At 46.1% G+C, this 21,041-nt stretch overlaps 2 protein-coding genes and 1 non-coding gene across 3 annotated transcripts in view; 2 read left to right on the top strand and 1 right to left on the bottom strand.

Annotated features, from left to right (window-relative positions):
- Window positions 1–1,543: 1,543 nt before the first annotated feature.
- LOC107125735 (zinc finger protein 160-like) lies at window positions 1,544–3,647 on the top strand. The gene is made up of 2 exons (XM_015429188.1): window positions 1,544–1,595; window positions 2,206–3,647. Exon 2 carries the CDS (start codon window positions 2,214–2,216, stop codon window positions 3,495–3,497), a length of 1,284 nt encoding a protein of 427 aa, XP_015284674.1. The 5' UTR covers window positions 1,544–1,595; window positions 2,206–2,213; the 3' UTR covers window positions 3,498–3,647.
- Window positions 3,648–15,521: 11,874 nt separating this feature from the next.
- Window positions 15,522–15,593, top strand: TRNAD-GUC. The gene has a single exon. It is a non-coding gene; the product is annotated as a tRNA-Asp (tRNA).
- Window positions 15,594–16,477: 884 nt separating this feature from the next.
- LOC107125732 (zinc finger protein 184-like) overlaps window positions 16,478–21,041 on the bottom strand; it is a 38,081-nt gene continuing 33,517 nt past the window's right edge. The window contains 2 exon segments of the mRNA XM_015429185.1: window positions 16,478–18,042; window positions 19,052–19,178. Coding sequence (XP_015284671.1) covers window positions 16,478–18,042; window positions 19,052–19,178 — 1,692 coding nt within the window.

Raw genomic sequence — 21,041 nt, 5'->3', positions numbered from 1 at the left:
GGCTTGTTGCATGTTCCCGCCCCCTGGGCTCTTTACTACCGGAGCTCCGCTCCTGGGCGCTCCTGCAGGAAATGACCCCTGCTCTGGAGCATTTTAGGTTTCCAAACGGATACTTGGAGCCTGGAACATGAAGCTCTTAGAAATTACTGAAAAGGTTACCCCTCACGGACCTCTCCTACCCTTGGGGCAGAACCTAGCCCTGCTGTTTACCAGGGAACAGAGGGACTTGAAAAAAAAGCCAACAGTTGTGACCCAGGTGACCTTTAGAGGGCCACCAGAGTAATTAACTCATAGAATTCACTGCAGTAGGAAGTGGTGTCAGATAGAAGCATGGACAGCTTCAAGAGCGGGTTGGATACACACATGGAGCAGAGGGGGGCAACAGTGGGAGGGCTCCTGGAGTTCTGGCCTCACTGCTGGACCTCCTGATGGCACCTGGGTTTTGGCCAGCGTGTGACGAGAGAGTGTTGGACTGGATGGGCCACTGGCCTGGTCCAGCATGGCTTCTCTTATGGTCTTAGCAGCTGGGTGACTTCGAAAGGGCCAGTGGACCACCATCCCAATCGTTTAAGATCTCTCAGTGTTTGCTGACCAGTGTTCCCCCTAAACTGAGTTAGTGTGAGCTGGCTCACAGATTTTTAGCCTCTGGCTCACACCTTTTTGTCCTGGCACAGGGAGGCATGGCTCCAGAGCAAACTACGTCATGCAGCAGCCCAATCGCTCGCTCACAACTTTAATGCCAGCAGCTCACAAAGCCTTGCTCACAAGACCCCACAGCTTAGAAGGGAGCATTGCTGCTCAATCTGACCCTCTCTTATTCTCAGAAAGAAGAAATCAGTGAAGACGATTTTGTTAAAAGAAATTGCTGATAGACTTGCTGATTCCTTTGATCAAGAACCAGGGGTCATTTCCTGCAGGAGCGCACAAGAGCGGAGCTCCAGCAGTAAAGAGCCCAGGGGGTGGGCACATGCAACAAGCCCCACCCCCTGCTCCCAGCAGCCCTCAGTCAGAGCAAGAAGCAGCCAGGTAAGTTGCAGAGCTCGCCCCGCCCCCCGCCCCCGGCCCAAAACAGTCCAGTGGCGCCTTTAAGACCAGGTTTTATTCAGGTACAAGCTCTCCCTCCTCTGCGAGGACAGATCTGCACGTCCCCCCCCCAATAGCTAGCAATCCAATACAGTCCAGTGGAGCCTGAGCGGTGGGTATTGCCTTCTGACACACTTCTGGTGAGGTCAGGGGGTGTGGCATATGCAAATGAGTTATGCTAATGAGTTATGCTAACGAGCTCCTGCACCTCTTTTTCTACGAAATGACCCCTGTCAAGAACTGAAAGCTCCCTGGGTGATCATTTCCTCTCCGGCCCGCCTGCCCATCCAGTACTCCACCCCACATCTATTCCATGTCTGTTGCACCTGCAGTGATATAGACAAGTTGGCTTGGAGGAGCCAAACTGATGTGCACAGGGTTGAATTGTAATTTTCTGCTCTTTTTTTCATGATGAAAAGGGCCAGTGATGGCCAAACCTGATCTGATCTCCTGGCTGGAAGGAGAAGATGAGCTGTTCTTCCTGTTCTCGTCTGAAGAGGAGGGATTAAAAGGTCTGTGGTGGGACGGTGTGTTGCTTCTGCTTCCTCCCCAGGGCGGGTGGGTTTCTTCTGTGACCTTCTTTATCCTAAGAGCTGGTTCTCCTCCAAAGAGCTGGGGCAAGTTGTGAATGCTGGAAAGTTCCCTTTAGAGGTTGAAGAGCAAATAACTAAGCAATCGGTAGCCTATATCACTGCCTGAGGAGGAACCCATGGGTTCGTAGCTTCGTTTTTGAGAAGCCCCTCTGAATTACTGATCCCTCAGTGCAACATAAGATATCACAGGACCAGTGTTCTTAGAGTGAGCTAGCTCACTGTTTTTTAGCCTCCAGCTCACACATTTTTGTCTTCGCTCAGGAAGGGATGGCTCCAGAGCAAACTAATTTATGCAGTAGCCAAATCGTTCGCTCACAACTTTAATGCCAGTAAAATGTTTGCTCACAAGACTCCACAGCTTAGAGGGAGCGTTGCACAGGACCCAGTTACTAACAAAGACTTTTGAAAGTGTATCTAGGCACCAAGCTTTTGCATTCCTGTACCCCCTTACCACAGTTTATGTAGTTCATTCTCTAATGTTCTTGCTCAATTTTTCACCATGTTCATGGAAAGTGTCTCTTTCTTTCAGCCAGAAATATGCAGAGAATTCAGGGAGAAGCGAAAAAATATAAATGTCTGGAGTGTGGGAAAAGGTTCAGGTGGAGTTACAACCTTACTTCCCATCAAAGAATTCACACAGGGGAGAAACCATATAAATGCCCGGAGTGTGGAAAGTGCTTTAGGAGCAGAGGAGGCCTTACTTACCATGAAAGAATTCATACAGGGGTGAAACCATATAAATGTCTAGAGTGTGGGCAAAGCTTTCCTCGGAAGGATACTCTAACTTCCCATCAAAGAATTCACACAGGAGAGAACCCATATAAATGCCTGGAGTGTGGAAACTGCTTTAGTCGCAAAGGAAGCCTAATTGACCATGAAAGAATTCATACAGGGGAGAAACCATATAAATGTCTGGTATGTGGGAAAAGCTTTCCACGGAAGCATACTCTAACTCTCCATCAAAGAATTCACACGGGAGAGAAACCGTATCAATGCCTGGAGTGTGGAAAAAGCTTTCTATGCAAGGATAAGTTAATCTCCCATCAAAGAATTCACACAGGGGAGAAACCATATAAATGCCGGGAGTGTGGAAAGTGCTTTAGTTGCAAAGGAAGCCTTACGTACCATGAAAGAATTCACACAGGGGAGAAACCATATACATGTTTGGAGTGTGGAAAAACCTTTCGACAGAAAAATATTCTAGATTCCCATCGAATAATTCACACAGGGGAGAACCCCTATACATGCCTGGAGTGTGGGAAAAGCTTTAGTAGCAAAGGAAGCCTTACTGACCATAAAAGAATTCATATAGTGGAGAAACCATATAAATGTCTGCAGTGTGGAAAAAGCTTTCTTTGCAAGGATAAGTTAACCTGCCATCAAAGAATTCATACAGGGGAGAAACCATATAAATGCCTGGAGTGTGGAAAGTGCTTTAGGTGCAATGGAAGCCTTACTTACCATGAAAGAATTCATACAGGGGAGAAACCATATACATGTCTGGAATGTGGAAAAAGCTTTCGACAGAAGAATATATTAACTTCCCATAAACGAATTCACACAGGGGAGAAACCATATAAATGCCTGGAGTGTGAAAAGTGCTTTACTAGGAAAGGAAGTCTTACTTACCATGAAAGAATTCATACAGGGGAGAAACCGTATGAATGCTTGGGGTGTGGGAAAAGCTTTCGACAGAAGAACATATTAACTTCCCATCAAAGAATTCACACAGGGGAGAGTCCATATAAATGCCTGGAGTGTGGAAAGGGCTTCAGTTGCAAGAGAAGCCTTACTAACCATGGAAAACTTCGCATAGGGTAGAAAACGTATTTGCCTGGAATGTGGAAGAATGTTTCCATGGAAGGATGAACTAACTTTGCATGAAAGAATTCACACTGGGGACAAAGCTTAGAAATATCTGAAGCATGGATAGGTGTTCCATCAAACAGCGCGGGGAGCGGTGGCACAGAGGATTTATCCTCTGGTTATAGTAACATCTGAGCTGAACAGTACGGCTGTCAGTTCTAGCCCTGTGCTGGTGTGAGCTACCAGCCTTGTCCCCAGCTTGCCATCCACCCAGCGGTTCGAAAGCTTCAGTGAGTAGATAAAATGGGTACCACTCCTTAGAGAGGGTGGGCACACTAAACCACACCCCCGGTGGGGGAGGTGTTAGCCGGCGAACGGAAAGCTCAGCTCGCAAGATCGAAAGCCTAAGAAAAATCTCTTCGACTCTGAGAAGCCTGTAATGGGCCGTTCCGGCCAGGTGGTGGCAGTGCGGCGCTGCAACTCGAAGACCTGGAGAAGCTGACGTCATCTAGCCAAGCCGAAGTGAATATGCCGCCGGAACACGTCTGACCCTGCAGCTGAACAAATCCCCGCCGGTTGCGAAAGTGTGTGATTTAAAAGATATATGTTGTCCTCCCTTACCCCCATAAATCATTGTTAGTCCCGTGTGAATGAGTAACTGTAAATCGCTCAGAGCCAGCAAGCTCTGCAGGATTGAGCGATTAATAAATTGAAAGATGATGATGATGAGGGTGATTATTAAAAGTAGGTAGGAAAATTAGAAAGTAACATTATTTCTTTCGTAAAAATATTGTCTTAAACCATTCTGTTTCAGTAGGAAAGAGGAAGATTCCAGTCTAGATATCTGAAGAAGTGAGCTGTGACTCATGAAAGCTCATCCCCTGCCACTATTTTTGTTAGTCTTTAAGATGCTACCGGACTCTTGCTCTTTGCTACTGTTAGAGACAGACCAGGCTTGTAGCCAGAATTTTTTAAGTCAGGGGCATTTAAATTTCTTAGGGGGCACTGGCTAATCAAATTAAAGGACTACCCGGCTCTTTCCCCGTACCTGCCACTGCTCGGGGGCCCTGGCCTGGATGGGAAGTCAGGGGGCCCGTTCCAGTAAGTCAGGGGGCCTAGCCCCGAGATGCCCCACTGTAGCTGCGAGCCTGAGACAGACTGATACAGCTACCCAATGCATTCTGTTCACACCTTCTGTGGAATGCTGGAATTGTGGGAGTCTTCCACACCTTTTTGGGCAGGACATTCCCCAAGGGGGAGCCAGAATGAGCTAATCATTCTGTACGTGTTGCTCTCAGTCTCACCCGTTATCTTTGCCCAGATGAGCAAAGCAGTTGCAATAGATTGCAATATTGACAGAAGCAGTCCTGTAGACATTAAGCCCTGAAAGACTTTGTCAGCAATAGCTAGCACCTTGACCTAAACTGAAAAACTGAGCAATCTCCAAAGGAGCAACTCAGATATTTGCCAGATGCATTCTGTGCCTCACCCCGGAAAGTCATCAAGCTGCGACATTCTGTACCAGATGGAGATTCTGACTTCAAGGGTGGACCCATTTAGAGTGCATTGTGGTAGACTGGCTGCCTGGCTACTGTGGCTTTGACTTTCATTGTGTGTACTGATGCTGTTCTGAGCATTCATGCCTCTCATATTCCCTGTAATCTGACGAGAATTAAGTGTTGTGCTTCAGTAAACTATATACTTAGTTAAATTATTGAATCTGAGTTTCTTATTGGTTCAGCATGGCCCACTGGGGCGAAAGAGCCAGTTTGGTGTAGTGGTTAAGAGCGGAGACTCTAATCTGGGAGAACCGGGTTTGATTTCCCACTCCTCCATATGCAGCTGCTGTTGTCACCTTGGGTCAGTCACAAGTTCTCTCAGAGCTGTTCTCTCAAGAGCAGTTCTTGAAAGAGCTCTCTCAGCCCCATCTACCTCACAGGGGAAGGGAGGGGAAGGGAAAGGAGATTGTAAGCTGCTCTGAGACTCCAAGTGAAGGCGGGGTATAAATCCAATCTCCTCCTCCTCCTCCTTCAACAAACACAGCATCAGAAGGATTAACTAGGATTTCTCCTAACGGCACCTAGGTTTTGGCCACTGTGTGAAAAAGTGTGTTGGACTGGATGGCCTGATCCAACATGGTTTCTCTTGCATTCTTATTTTCTCCCCTCAACTTTCATTTTAGAGATATTTGAGAATTCCAGAGTGAACATTTCTCTGCTTGAATGTGAGTCCATCTGTCCAATTTGTTGGAAAGTGGAGTGATTTCAGATGCCAAACGACTTTAGCAGGTGAATGACAATAGCAGTCACGATTGGATTAGGTTGGATATGCAGAGAGGTAGTAGGAATAAAACAATCAGTATTGGTAATGAGACAGGAAACCTAGGTCTCAATTCAGTCCAGGTGGATGCATTGTATTGAGCTGGACTGAACTGAGACCAAGCCAAGGCACATCCCCTGATTACCTCCAAATGCCTCAACAGGATGGCATCACCTACTGTATCCAAAGCTGCAGGCAGATCTCGGAGGAGCAACAAAGCAGTTCCCACCACCACCATGTCTCATGTGGTGCAGTAACTGGGATTGTGTTGTGCAGAGCTGAATACCACCCCCTCTCACTCACAAAACCTGTTGACTGTCTGAAGTTAGCCCAGTCATGTTCAGTTTGGTGTAGTGGTTAAGGGTTGATTCCCCACTTCTCCACTTTAAGCTAGCTGGGCGACCTTAGGCAAGTCACAGCACTCTCAGCCTAAAAAAAAAAGAGCACAGCTCACCACCAGAAAAGAGCTTCAGCTTTGGCAGCCAAACAGTCCTCCAAGATCCCCTGACTGTTCCACACACTGTTACTTGTCGAGTGGGTGCTGGGTTCACGCGATGCAAAGACGACAGGACACAAGTCTGCAGGAAGCTGTCTGAATGAATGAATCTCCTCTCACCAGCTGTATTTATTGAAAATCTTTTCCTCCATCCCCTCCTTTCTTTCATACATTACAGCATCCTTAAGGAATGTGTGTGTGTGTGTGTGTGTGTGTGTGTGTGTGTGTGTGTGTAAGCTCTCTGTTATCTCTGCCAAGGTCACACTGACTGCGTAGGCAATCACCAGACTTCTCATGCTGTTAGCACACAAATACTTTCGGGTTCCCAATTTCCAGGCAGGAGAATAATGGATCCGTCTGCACTGCTTTCCTACAACACGTGATACAATACGCTAATTTAATTTAATGGCTTTATACCCCTTCTGTTCATCAGCTAGCCAAGATTTTTTTAAAATTTTTTATTTATTTTGTATTTATCTTTAAATTTATACCCCGCCCTCCCCGAAGGCTCAGGGCGGCTCACAAGGGGCACGAATGCCCAAGTTAAAACACTAAAACAATACAGAATAGTATACAATACAATACAATTCACTACAATTTACTTTTCGGTGCTCCAGAATTAATTAACTATAAAAGTTCAAGATGGGATTCTAAAATTATTAGCAACAAACAACAGTAATAATAATAAATATAGCAGCAACAATGGGGGACTATTGGGGCGTAGATAGAATGATGGTAATGATGATGACATAATGATGGCATAATGATGGTGGCGGCGGCGGCTCCTACTCGAAAGCCTGGCGGAAGAGCTCCGTTTTACAGGCCCTGCGGAACTGCACGAAGTTTGACCTGATTGTTGCAACAAAACCACCTTCGGCAACATCTTTTCAGCTACCACCTTTTCTGTGTTGGCCAAAATGATCACTGTAGTCAGGGGTCATTTCCTGCAGGAGCGCACAGGAGCGGAGCTCCGGCAGTAAAGAGCCCAGGGGGCGGGCACATGCAACAAGCCCCTCCCCCTGCTCCCAGCAGCCCTCAGTCAGAGCAAGAAGCAGCCAGGTAAGTTGCAGAGCCCCCCCGCAGTCCAAAACAGTCCAGTGGCACCTTTAAGACCAAGTCCAAGTTTTATTCAGGTACAAGCTCTCCCTCCTCTGTGAGGACAGATCTGCACTCCCCCCCCCATAGCTAGCAAACCAAAACAGTCCAGTACTGCCTTCTGATACACTTCCGGTGATGTCAGGGGGTGTGGCATATGCAAATAAGTTATGCTAATGAGCCCCTGCACCTCTTTTTCTATGAAATGACCCCTGAGTATTCCATATGCGGAGCGGAAAGCTGCAATCTTCCCAGAGTGATCGAAGGGCCTAAAGCAGCTCGTAACGTACCTCAGAAGAACTCCAGCTTTTCTATAGAGCTACACGTCGATATTCTAGGGCAGTGATGGCGAACCTTTTAGAGGCCGAGTGCCCAAACTGCGACCCAAAACCCACTTATTTATCGCAAAGTGCCAACACGGCAATTTAACCTGAATACGGAGGTTTTACTTTGGAAAAAACAACTCACACATTAACTTAAGATGATCCAGACAAAGTAAGGAAAGCAATCCCAAATGCTTTCATTTTCTTAAAATTATTTGGCGGAGAATTCGACACTTGAATGATGGTCTGGGCCTGGCTGAGGCGATGGCACGCATGCCCACAGAGAGGGCTCTGAGTGCCCCCTCTGGCACCCGTGCCATAGGTTCGCCACCACTGTTCTAGGGCTACAAGAAACTCCTTGGGGGGAGGGGAACGGACACCACACCAATGGCAAGCAGAGCTGCAAGTCTATCCATCTTTACGTGACTGGCAAGACTGAGACCCTGGTGTGCTCGAATACAACAAACGTAAACAGTTCCCATGTTATAGGGTTACCAACCTCCAGGTGGGATTTTAAATAAAGTATCTTGAAATACCACAAGAGTGTATATTCTTACTATATCTCCAGTTGTCAAAGTTTCCTTATAACAACTCCAAAGGTATTTAATGCAAAGTCAAAAGCTCCGAGCCGGAGTTACAATATAACACATAAAAGTTCCCAAATTCTCAAAAGGCAAACAATCATGAGGTATAAATCAAGGTTACAAAACGTCACACTGCTAGTTCCGAAGTTCTCAATATGACAAATCTATATAACAAACCAGCAATTGGAAGTTGTGCAACGGACATGTATCCTAGGGGCATATAAACATGTTTCCATCCTCTTTTTCAAAGCTGCATCTCCCTTCCGTCGTGGAGATCTAAATTCAAGTCAGAGCCAATGGTCTTAAGAAACCTTTTTCAACCAGTGGCCTCCCAGCTATTAAGAAGAAGAAGAAGAAGAGATTGGATTTATACCCCGCCCTTCACTACCCAAAGGTGTCTCAGAGCGGCTTACAAACTCCTTCCCCTTCCCCTCCCCACAACAGACACCCTGTGAGGTAGGTGGGGCTGAGAGAGCTCTGACAGAAACAGCTCTTTTTCAAGAACAGCTCTTATCAGAACTATGGCTTGCCCAAGGCCATCCAGCCAGGTGTGAGTGGAGGAGTGGGGGAATCAAACCCGGTTCTCTCAGATTAGAGTCCGCACACTTCACCATGACACCAAACTGGCTCTGTGCAGCATATCAGAGTAACAGGCTCCCTTCCCCCTCCCCCCCGCCGCCAATGGAAGGAAGGGCTTTGATCCGGCATGGCGGCAAACCGAACTAGTGTGGCTTAGGCAGCCCTGCAAGGCCAGGTACTTCTCTGGGAGGGGGGAGGGAGGCAGTGGTGGGGTGGGTGTTTTTAGAGCATCTGCTGGGGCTTTCAGGGTACCTGCCTCCTGGGGCGTTGGGGTACACAATAGGGGGCTCAGCCCCAAAAGCCCCCCTGCTGGCTACGGCCCTGTCCCGAAGCGTGTGTCAAATTCTGAAGCTCGTAGCTATATTTTTGGATGTGTTACACTGGCCACACACAGGCATCCTTTCAATGCAAAAGAACATGGACCAGGGCGTTTTGATTCCCTTCCTTTTTTTTGCTGTGCATTTCCTATTCTCCTCCTGAGTGGATGAGTCACACACCTGCCACAGACAAACAGACGGAGCCATTTATTTATATAGGCTAGATGTGTGCCCACACGCCATATTTAATGGTAGTTTGTATACCCTGTTTCCCCGAAAATAAGACCTACCCCCAAAATAAGCCCTAGCAGGATTTCTATGCATTTGTGATATAAGCCCTAGTGTGTCTTCTTGAGAAAAAATAAATATAAGACAGTGTCTTATTTTCGGGGAAACACGGTAGCTCTGTCAGAGCTGTTCTCTCAGGAGCAGTTTCTGTCAAAAGCTCTCTCAGCCCCACCTCCCTCACAGGGTGTCTGTTGTGGGGAGGGGAAGAGAATCATAGAATGTTAGAGTTGGAAGGTACCTTGCAGGTCATCTAGTCCAACCCCCTGCACTCTGCAGGAGCATAGCTGAAAGATAGCCCTACAACATACCCGAAAGATGGTCATCCAGCCTCCGCTTGAAAACGTCCAGCGAAGGAGCATCCACCACCTACCGAGGCAGACTGTTCCACTGCTCAACCATGACCCGGAAGTGACATCATCATGTGGCAACGCTCTGGGATTTGGGCAAAAACTCTGGTAAATTTGGCTTCTACCACAGAGTTTTTGCCCAAACACCAGAGTGTCACCACGATGTCTCTAAGGAGATGATGTCACTTCTGGGTCACATGGGCAGTGATGTAGACACATCACTGCACGTAGGCTGTTTAGTTCTTGTGGTCCTTCCTTACACGCCCAGGGAAATGCTGATTGCCACTATGAGGGTCAGGAAGCAATTTTTCTCCAGGCCAGTTTGGCTGGAGATCCTGGAGGGGTTTTTTTTGTCATCTTCTGAGCATGAAACAGGGGTCATCATCCTTCCTAAAATGTGGTGCCCAAAACTGGACACAGGACTCCAGGTGAGGCCTGACCGTAGCAGAATAGAGCGGAACCACCACATCCCTTGATCTGGACACAATGCTTCTGTTAATGCATCTTAAGATTGCATTCGCTTTCTTCACAGCCACATCGCACTGCAGGCTCATGTTTAGCTTGTGATCAACCAGAACACCTAGATCCCTTTCACATGTGCTGCTGTCAAGTCAAGTCCCTCCCATTCTATATCTATGCCTTTGATTTTTTGCACCAAAGTGTAGGACTTTGCATTGATCTCTATTGAAATTCATTTTATTTGTCTCAGCCCACTGTTCCAGCCTGTCTAGATCGTTTTGAATCCTGACTCTGTCTTCTTCAGAATTAGCAATCCCACCTAACTTTGTGTCATCTGCCGATTTGATAAGCATCCCCTCTAGGTCTTCCTCCGGGTCATTTATAAAAACATTGAACAACACCGGGCCTAGGACTGAGCCCTGCGGCACTCCACTCGAGACAACATGGAAAGGAGATTGTAAGCCACTCTGAGACTCCAAGTGAAGGGCGGGGTATAAATCCAATCTCTTCTTCTTCTTCTCTTCCCCCACCCCTAGGCTCCACCCCCAAATCCCCAGGAATTTTCCTACCGGAAGCTGTCAACCCTAGCTGTGCCTCTTGACAAAAGAGTTGCAGGAATAACAGATCAGGTAACAACCTCAGAGAGATAGATAGATAACCTTTATTGGCATGTGAACGGCCTCAGAGATCATCTTTTCCTGGCAAACTAGGCAAAATTGGATTTATAGCAAAGCGGGGGACCCAAAGGGGGCTATGTCGTTCTCCTCTCCAGTTCAGTCTCACAACAACCCTGCGAGGAAGGTTAGGTTGAGAATCCGTGCCTGGCTCTAGGTCTGTCAGCCGCTTTCAGTGGCAAAGTGGGGACTGAAACCTGGCCCTCTGAGAACCTAGTCAGACACTATCCACTCGGCCACGCTGCCTCAGATAGTTAAGGCTGTTGCTTCAACAACCCTCTGTTTTGCCGAGGAGGGGGCGTTTTTCACCCTCCCTACTTTTCTGTGCTGCCTTTCATCCCAACAGAGTCCCAGAGGGCCTCGCGTTTTTCTCTCCTGATTTCGTCCTCACAATAGCCCTTTGCGGTAGGTCTGGGTGAGAGCATGTGACTGGGCCAAAGTCACCCAACAACATTCTGTGGCACGGGGGGGGGGGGGGCTTCACACCTGGATCTCCTTCATCGTTATCTGACATTCTAACCACTACAGCCTAAAGGCTCGGATAAATTAGAGAAGGGGGGAACATGATAGAGGTTTATAAAATCATGCCTGGGGTGGAGAGAGTTGGCGAAGAATTTTTTCCCCTCCCCCTTCCCAAATACTAGAACTCGAGCGTATCCAATGAAACTGATGGGCAGTAGGTTCAGGACAGACAAAAGGAAATACTTCTTTACACAGAGAGTGAGTAAGACATGGAAGTCGCTTTATTAAAACTATAAGGTGTATAAGAGAAATTAATTTTTTAACTACAGTATGAGGTCAATGACAACATGGAAGAAATGATACATACAAGGAATCGTCCCCTTTTCATGCTTTGATGTCTCTATGTGATGTTTGCTTTATATGTAAGAAATAAAAAACTTTATTAAAAAAAAACATGGAGGTCTCTGCCAGAGGGCATATTGATGGCAACAGGAACAAACAGCTTTAAAAGGGGATTTGATAGAATCATGGAGAATATGGCTATCAATGGCTACTAGCCGTGGTGACTGAGGGGAACCTCCACATTCAGAGGCACTAATCCTCTGAACCCCAGAGCCAGGAGGCAACATCAGGGCCTCTATGCCCTATTGTTGGCCGGCGAGAGGAACTGATTGGCCACTGTGTGAGACAAGATGCTGGACTAGATGGACCACTAGTCTGATCCAGCAGGGCTCATCTTATCTTCGTATGTTACCATGACAAAATATAAATGCACAGATTGGTCCTTATAGACTCTTGATGGCTCTCCATTCTAAATGTTTGTTAGTTTACTCAGAAAGGTTTAAGAAAATGCATCTTCTCTGTGACATTTATTTTTGTAACAGTTTAAAAGGTTAGGAACAATGTATCCACTTTTAAAACATCAGAGTTCAGATGCTTGCTGGTATGCATCCTTCAATGTGTTTCATTTGGCTTCACTTCTAGATCACCCCCAGGATCTTAAGCATTCACGTAACACAATCGTTTGAACTGTAATTGCTGGAAAGTGATGCTTGCAACTAAATTGTATGCCTGCACAAGAGCAGCTTCTACTTCAGGTCTGGCCTTTCAGAGATTAAAGTGGACGTCTTGGGAAAGTTCTCTGGAAGAGACATGGGGTCAGTAACCAAAGAACCGTACAATCTGTTCTTGAGTAGCATCTCTGCACGAAAGTGGTTTGGTTTACAGCACATGCAGTTCAAATGGAGGAAAAGTAGAAATAATCCCACTAGGTATGTCCTAAACCCTTGGGTAGGCCTAAAATAGCTTTATGCATCCAGACTGTGCACTAGCCTCAAGCTTGGAGCTCTGCAGATCAGAGAAGAGGCCTGAACACATATCTGTGTGCAGGACCAATGCAGACAGAAAGGAGACAGGAATGAGCATGCTATATTTAATCACAGAATCACACAGAGTTGGAAGGGGCCATACAGGTCAACTAGTCCAACCCCCTGCTCAGTGCAGGATCCCTGACAAGTGTTTGTCCAGCCGCTGCTTAAAGACTGTCAGTGAGGGGGAGCTCATTCAGGAGGGGTGTTGGAAGACCTGAGTCAGATTGAGGTGATGAGAGAGGAGGTCCTAAAACTGATAGACAACTTAAAAACTGAAAAATCACCAGGCCCAGATGGCATACATCCGAGAGTTCTGAAAGAACTCAAATGTGAACTTGTAGATCTCCTGACAAAGATATGTAATCTTTCCTTAAAATCTGCCTCCATTCCTGAGGATTGGAAGGTAGCTAATGTCACTCCCATCTTTAAAAAGGGTTCCAGAGGAGATCCGGGAAATTACAGGCCAGTCAGTCTGACGTCGATACCGGGTAAATTGGTGGAAACCATTATTAAGGAAAGAATTAGTAGGCACATAGATGAACAAAACCTATTGAGGCAGACTCAGCACGGTTTCTGTAAGGGAAGATCTTGTCTCACTAACCTGTTAGTGTTCTTTGAGGGGGTGAACAAACATGTGGACAAGGGGGATCCAATAGATATTATTTACCTTGACTTCCAGAAAGCTTTTGATAAAGTTCCTCATCAAAGGCTCCTAAGTAAGCTCAAAAATCATGGGATAGAAGGACAAGTCCTTTTATGGATCAAAAACTGGCTAGTTCATAGAAAACAGAGAGTGAGTGTAGGTGGGCAATTTTCTCAGTGGAGGGTGGTAAGCAGTGGGGTACCGCAGGGATCAGTACTTGGTCCACTGCTTTTTAACTTGTTCATTAATGATTTGGAGATGGGAGTAAGCAGTGAAGTGGCTAAATTTGCGGATGATACAAAGTTGTTCGGGGTGGTGAAAACCAGTGAGGATTGTGAGGCACTCCAAGGGGATCTGTCAAGGATGGGCGAGTGGGCGTCAACATGGCAAATGGGGTTCAATGTGGCCAAGTGCAAGGTGATGCACATTGGAGCCAAAAATCCTAAATATAAATACACATTGATGGGGTCTGAACTGGCTGAGACTGAGCAAGAGAGAGATCTTGGAGTTGTAGTGGATAACTCACTGAAAATGTTGAGACAGTGTGTGACTGCAATAAAGAAGGCCAATGCTATGCTGGGGATTATTAGGAAGGGTATTGAAAACAGATCAGCCAATATAATAATGCCCCTATATAAATCAATGGTGAGACCTCATTTGGAATACTGTGTGCAGTTCTGGGCACCACACCTTAAAAAGGATATTATAGCTTTGGAAAAAGTGCAGAAAAGGGCAACTAGAATGATAAAAAGGTTGGAACACTTTCGCTTGGGGCTCTTTAGCTTGGAGAAACGACGGCTGAGGGGTGACATGATCGAGGTTTATAAGATTATGCATGGGATAGACCAGGTCGAGAAAGAAGTCCTTTTCTCCCTTTCTCAGAATACAAGAACTCGTGGGCACTTCATGAAATTGCTGAGCGGTCGGGTTAGAACAGATAAAAGGAAGTCCTTCTTCACTAGTGGATAACTCACTGAAAATGTTGAGACAGTGTGTGACTGCAATAAAGAAGGCCAATGCTATGCTGGGGATTATTAGGAAGGGTATTGAAAACAGATCAGCCAATATAATAATGCCCCTATATAAATCAATGGTGAGACCTCATTTGGAATACTGTGTGCAGTTCTGGGCACCACACCTTAAAAAGGATATTATAGCGTTGGAAAAAGTGCAGAAAAGGGCAACTCGAATGATAAAAGGGTTGGAACACTTTCCCTATGAGGAAAGGTTAAGGCGCTTAGGGCTCTTTAGCTTGGAGACAAGAGCGCTGTTCTTGAAAAAGAGCAGTTTCTGTCAAGAGCTCACTCAGCCCCACCTACCTCACAGGGTGTCTGTTGTGGGGAGGGGAAGGGAAAGGAGATTGTAAGCCGCTCTGAGACTCCTTTGGGTAGTGAAGGGCAGGGTATAGATCCAATCTCTTCTTCTTCTTTAAAAACTATCAGTTCGATACTAATATACTAGTATAGCCTGATAGACTAATCAACTGGCAATTAAAAAAAAAGAACTAAACTGACCCCCCACACACACTCATACACTTGGGGAAGGAAAAACAGTCACCACTGGAGGAGGAGAATTTGAAACGGCAGCCATCCCCACCTTGGTTTCAAAATTCAACTTCACCCCAATGCAGCTTTGGGCAAGAGAAAAGCCAGGGGAAACTCCGACAGATGTCCAAGGCAGTGTTCCCTCTAAGCTGAGTTAGTGTGAGCTAGCTCACAGAGAGCCAGTTTGGTGTAGTGGTTAAGTGCACGGACTCTAATCTGGGAGAACCGGGTTTGATTCCCCCACTCCTCAACTTGCCCCTGGATGACCTTGGGCAAGCCGTGGTTCTGATAAGAGCTGTTCTTGAAAAAAGAGCAGTTTCTATCAAGAGCTCTCTCAGCCCCACCTCCCTCACAGGGTGTCTGTTGTGGGGAGGGAAAGGGAAAGGAGTTTGTAAGCCGCTCTGAGACTCCTTTGGGTAGCGAAGGGCGGGGTATAAATCCAATCTCTTCTCTCCCTTATTTTTATATGATTTCTCTTGCTGATAGATTTTCTGCTGTGATAGCCACTAGGGGCTCTTTCCATATTCCAAATATTTCAAGGAGCTGTGACTCAGTGGTAGAGCATCTGCTTGTCGTGCAGAAGGCCCCAGGTTCAATTCCTGGCAACTTCAGTTAAAAAGGGGTAATGTAGGAGGTGATGTGAAAGACCTCTGCCTGAGACCCTGGAGAGCCACCACCGATCAGAATAGACAAGTATTCTCCACTGTGTGAATTCTTCCATTTCATTAACGTGTGGATTACTTCATCTCCAGTAAACTGTGAGCAGTGTTCCCTCTAAGCTGAGTTAGTGTGAGCTAGTTCATGGTTTTCTGGCCTCCAGCACACACATTTTTGTCTTAGCTCAGGCAGGATGGCTCCAGAGCAAACTAATTCATGCAGTAGCCAAATGGCTCGCTCACAGCTTTAATGCCAGTAGCTCACAAAGTAGAATTTTTGCTCACAAGACTCCACAGCTTTGAGGGAGCATTGACTGTGAGTCTTCCCGACAAAAGTTTTTCCACATTTGGGGCATTTCTATGGTTTTTGTCTTTCATGGTAAACAAAGCCTGAGCCAATGTCCCCTCTAAGGTGTGGAGTCTTGTGAGCAAGAATTCTACTTTGTGAGCTACTGGCATTAAAGTTGTGAGCGAGCAATTTGGCTACTGCATACATTAGTTTGCTCTGGAGCCATCCTTCCTGAGCTGAGACAAAAATGTGTGAGCCGGAGGCTAAAAAACTGTGAGCTAGCTCACAGTAACTCAGCTTAGAGGAAACACTGGTTGGGACTGAAATTTTTCCACACTTAGGATTTAAATGGTATGAGCCTGATGTAGATTTTTTGATGGCCAGTAAGACCCAGCTCTGAAAGCATTTATATGGATTCTTTGGACAGAAAAAAGAGGATTGTTCCAATGAAAGCTCTTTCCACAGTCCATGCATTTATTTTGTGTCCCCAGTGTGGATTACTCACGCTACTAAGCTGAGAGCTCCAAGTAAAACACTTTCCATTAACTGATCATTTACATGGCTTCTCTCCTATGTGGGCTCTTTGATGATGAGTAAGCTGGTCCTTCTTTCTGAAGCTCTTCCCACATTCTGAGCATGTGTGTGGTTTTTCTCCTGTATGAACTCTTTTATGGTAATTGAGGCCTGAGCTGTCACTGAAGCTTTTCCCACATTCTGAACATTTATAAGGTTTTTCACCTGTGTGGATTCTTTGATGGCTGGTAAGAAAGTCCTTCAATCTGAAGCTCTTTCCGCACTCTAAGCATGTATAGGGTTTCTCCCCTAAGTGGATCCCAAGATGGGAAGTAAGATTTGTTATGCGTCTGAAATTTCTTCCACATTCTAAGCATTTATAAGGTTTCTCTCCCGTGTGAATTCTTCGATGAGAAGTCAGATGGCCCTTATTTCTGAAGCTTTTCCCACATTCTGAGCACGCAAATGGTTTTTCTCCTGTGTGGATTCTTTGATGGTAAGTAAAGCCTGAAATATTACTGAAGCTTTTCCCGCATTCTGAGCATACATATGGTTTCTCTCCTGTGTGGATTCTTTGGTGGTAAGCAAGGCCTGAACTGAGACAGAAGCTTTTCCCACATTCTAGGCATATATACGGCTTCTCACCTGTGTGAATTCTTTGATGGTAGGTAAGTCCTGAAATGTTAGTGAAGATCTTTCCACATTCAGAGCATTCATATGGTTTCTCCCCTGTGTGACTTCTCTGATGGGAGATAAGATTTCTACTACGACTAAAGCTCTTCCCACACTCTGAGCATGTATACGGTTTCTCTCCTGTATGGATTACGTGATGGGAAGTCAGGCCTGAGCGGTCACTGAAGCCTTTTCCACACTCAGAGCATTTATGTGGTTTTTCCCCTGTGTGAACTCTTTGATGGCCGGCGAGGTACTCTTTCTTCCTGAAACTTTTCCCACACTCTGAGCAGGTATATGGTTTCTCCCCTTTGTGGATTCCCTGATGGGAAGCAAGGTGGTCCTTCTTTCTGAAGCTTTTCCCGCACTCGGAGCAAATGTATGGTTTCTCCCCCTTGTGAATTCCTTGATGGGAAATAAGGTGGTCCTTCTTCCTGAAGCTCTTTCCACACTCTGAACAGGCGTATGGCTTTTCCCCAGAGTGAATTCTCAGATGGTAAGTAAGACGGTCTTTCTTTCTGAAGGTCTTTCCACACTCCAAGCAGGTATATATTTTTTCTCCATTCTTAATCATCTGGTGGTATGCAGGGTGGCTCTCCTTTCTGAAGCTCTTAACACACTCAGAGTTTCTTTGCAGATTTCCCTCTGTATGCAGTTTTTTGTGTAAAACAAAGTTTTGGCTCAGACTGGAGCTCTTCCTATGCCATTTCTCCCCATTTTCTATTCCGTCTTGTTGGCTGAGATTTAATGCGCCAATCAAGTCATTCGCACATTGAAGGAACTCAATCCTTTTCTTTCCTTCGTGGCTTTTTTCCTGAACTCGGATTCTGGTCAAGTTGACATCTTCAGAAGAAATGAATTCCATGCTCTGCTCCTGCATCCCTTCAGAGCCCCTCTCCTGCTGTTCTTCATGGCTCCATCTCTCCTTCTCTGTAAAAATAAAGAGAGACACCACATTAGAAGGAAATAGTGCCAGCCTTCAGGAAACAAACCCCGTTAACATTTGATGTAAATAACAGAGTGGCAGCGAGCCTTGGATGGGCCAGTTCCATCCCCCGATCTTTATGTTTTGTTTTTCATAATTAACACTTTATTGAACAATACAAACACAGCAGAATAAGTTCAAACAATGAGGTGCATGCAGGGGCCCAAAACTGGCTGGTCCTCCCAGTCCCCAAAGAACTCAGGCTGGTGATAACCAGGTTTTGACCATAAATTTATGTATGTTTTCCAAACAACACAACCCAAATAACAATTGGCAAAGATGTTTTACAAATAACTCAAGCCAATTAACAGTTGGCAAAGATGAAGATGTTTTACAAATAACACAAGCCAATTAACAGTTGGCAAAGATGGACGAACTCCCCTGGAGTTGAGACTCGTTTCGAGGCGTCTTTTTCAAACAAACAATCTCATACAGCTGTGCATCCACATGGTCATAAATCTTCCAGATAGGACTAATCTTGATTCCTGTACGTTTTGATGTTATTTACAATGTTCTAATACAAATCTTTAGGATGGGCTGATCAACCTTTCCTGTTTCACTCTTTGAGACTGTGTCTTTTTGTAATATTTTTGTATGAAGAATACTTTGGAGAAAGATGTTTTTTTGAATAATAACTTGTGCTTTGTACAGCGCTTGGAGCGGGTCCTTTATCGTGAGAGAACCCCCCAGGTGGGGCCGGGAGATCTCCCAGAATCACAACTGATCTCCAGATCAATTCCCCCGAACAAAATCGGCTCCTGTGAAGGGTAGACTCTATGATGCGATTATACCCCGCGGAAGTCCCACCCCTCCCCAAACCCTGCTGTTTGTAGACTCCACCTCCAAATATCCATGGGTTCCCCAACCCAGAGTTGGCAACCCAAAACAGTATCCCTGCAACAACAGCACCCCCAGTAACAGTGGACGTAACTCCTGCCTGAGAGAAAGGCCTACCTAGAGAAGCCACCAGTCCATAATTCTCCGCCATGACTTCCCTGTGCAGAGCTCTTTGGCCCGGATCCAGCAGTGCCCACTCCTCCTCCGAGAAATCCACAGCCACATCCTCAAAGGTGACCAGACCCTGGGGGGGTTGGGGAGAAAGATAGGTTCAGGAGGGTAGCCATGTTGGTCTGCAGTAAAAGAGCCAGATTCGAATCCAGAAGGACCTTAGAGACCATCAGATACAAACGGCAAAAGGAAACATTCTATATTAGCACGTAACATAAGAATACAAGAAGAGTCCTGCTGGATCAGACGAACAGTCCCTCCAGTCCAGCATCCTGTCTCACACAGTGGCCAAAAAAGAGAAAAGGGGGAAAAAAAACTGAACCTAAAACCTAGAATTCAGAACCTAAAAAGGTTAGTCAAGAATAGAAGAGGGCCAACTCTAAAAATCTAATTATGAAACATACAAAAATATACATGTATTTATTCAACACAAATTAAAATAACAAATAATTCATACCTCATATACAAATATAAAAGCATACAAAGGCTAATGAAATAGACCTAACGCGTTTCGGCCTTTACAGGCCTTCCTCAGAGGTCTAATACAAATAGAAACATGTTGGCTGATATGTAAAAATATATACAATCATACATGTACAAAATATAAAATAAAGACCAGAAAACAATTGTTCCAAAGTTTAACCACTGGGCAAAGAAAAGAAATACAAAAATACAAATGAAGCCTCCAGTGCAATCACATGTCCAGGAGTACTTCTCTCTGGTCAACTATATATTCTCCTGAGATTGTACAGCCAAATGTTCCCAATAAAATGTTCCTTAAGTTAAAAGCAGTGTTGATCAAAAAGTGGCCAACCAGTTTCTCTTAGGGTTGCCAGGTTTGGGTTGGAAAACACCTGGAGACTTTGGGGGTGGGTCCGGGAGAGGGCGGGGTTTGGGAAGGGGAGGGCCCTCAACAGGGTACAGTGCCATAAAGTCCACCCTTCAAAGCAGCCATTTTCTCCAGGGGAGCTGATCTCCATCAGCTGGGGATCAGCTGTAAAAGCGGGAGATCTCCAGGCCCCACCTGGAGGCTGGCAACCCTAGCTTCTCTGGAGTGCCAACAACAGGGCATAGAGGCTGAGGCCTTCATAAGAACATAAGAGGAGCCCTCCTGGATCTAGTCCAGCATCCTGTCTTACACAGTGACCAGCCAGTTCCTCTGGAGGGCCAACAACAGGGCAGAGAGGCTGAGGCCTTCATAAGAACATCAGAAGAGCCCTGCTGGATCAGATCAGTGGTCCATCTAGTCCAGCATCTTGTCTCACACAGTGGCCAACCAGTTCCTCTGGAGGGCCAACAACAGGGCATAGAGACCGAGGCCTTCATGAGAACATTAGAAGAGCCCTGCTGGATCAGATTGGTGGTCCATCTAGTCTAGCATCCAGTTCCTCTGGATGGCCAACGGAAGAAGAAGGAGGAGGAGATTGGATTCATACCCCACCCTTCACCACCCGAAGGAGAGCGGCTTACAATCTCCTTTCCCTTTCCCTCTCCACAACAGTCACCCTGTGAGGTAGGAGGGGCTGAGAGAGCTCTCGCGAGAACTGCCCTTGAGAGAACAGCTCTGAAACAACTTGTAAGTGACCCAAGGTCACACCAGCAGCTGCAATTGGAGGAGTGGGGAATCAAACCCAGTTCTCCCAGATTAGAGCCCACACTCCTAACCACTACACCATAGAGACCGAGGCCTTTCCCTGATGCTGTCTCCTGGCTGTGGAATTCAGGGGCTTAGTGCCTCTGAATGTGGAGGTTCCCCTCAGTCACCATGGCTAGTAGCCATTGATAGGCGTATCCGCAATGAATCTATCTAATCCGCTTTGAAAGCTGTGTATTCCTGTGGCCATCACTACATCCTCTGGCAGCAATTTCCACATTTTAATCATTCCCTGTATAAAGGTCTTTTGCGATATGAGGCAGTAAGGTGGTGGGGAATTCA

Source organism: Gekko japonicus, unplaced genomic scaffold (assembly GCF_001447785.1).
Source record: "Gekko japonicus isolate JY-2015 unplaced genomic scaffold, Gekko_japonicus_V1.1 scaffold2906, whole genome shotgun sequence".
Taxonomy (NCBI): Eukaryota; Metazoa; Chordata; class Lepidosauria; order Squamata; family Gekkonidae; genus Gekko; species Gekko japonicus.
This window is presented reverse-complemented; position numbering and strand designations above follow the sequence as displayed.

Excerpts from the sequence above, each read along its gene's own strand:
- LOC107125735 (XM_015429188.1), top strand. The coding sequence starts at position 2,214 with ATGCAGAGAATTCAGGGAGAAGCGAAAAAATATAAATGTCTGGAGTGT.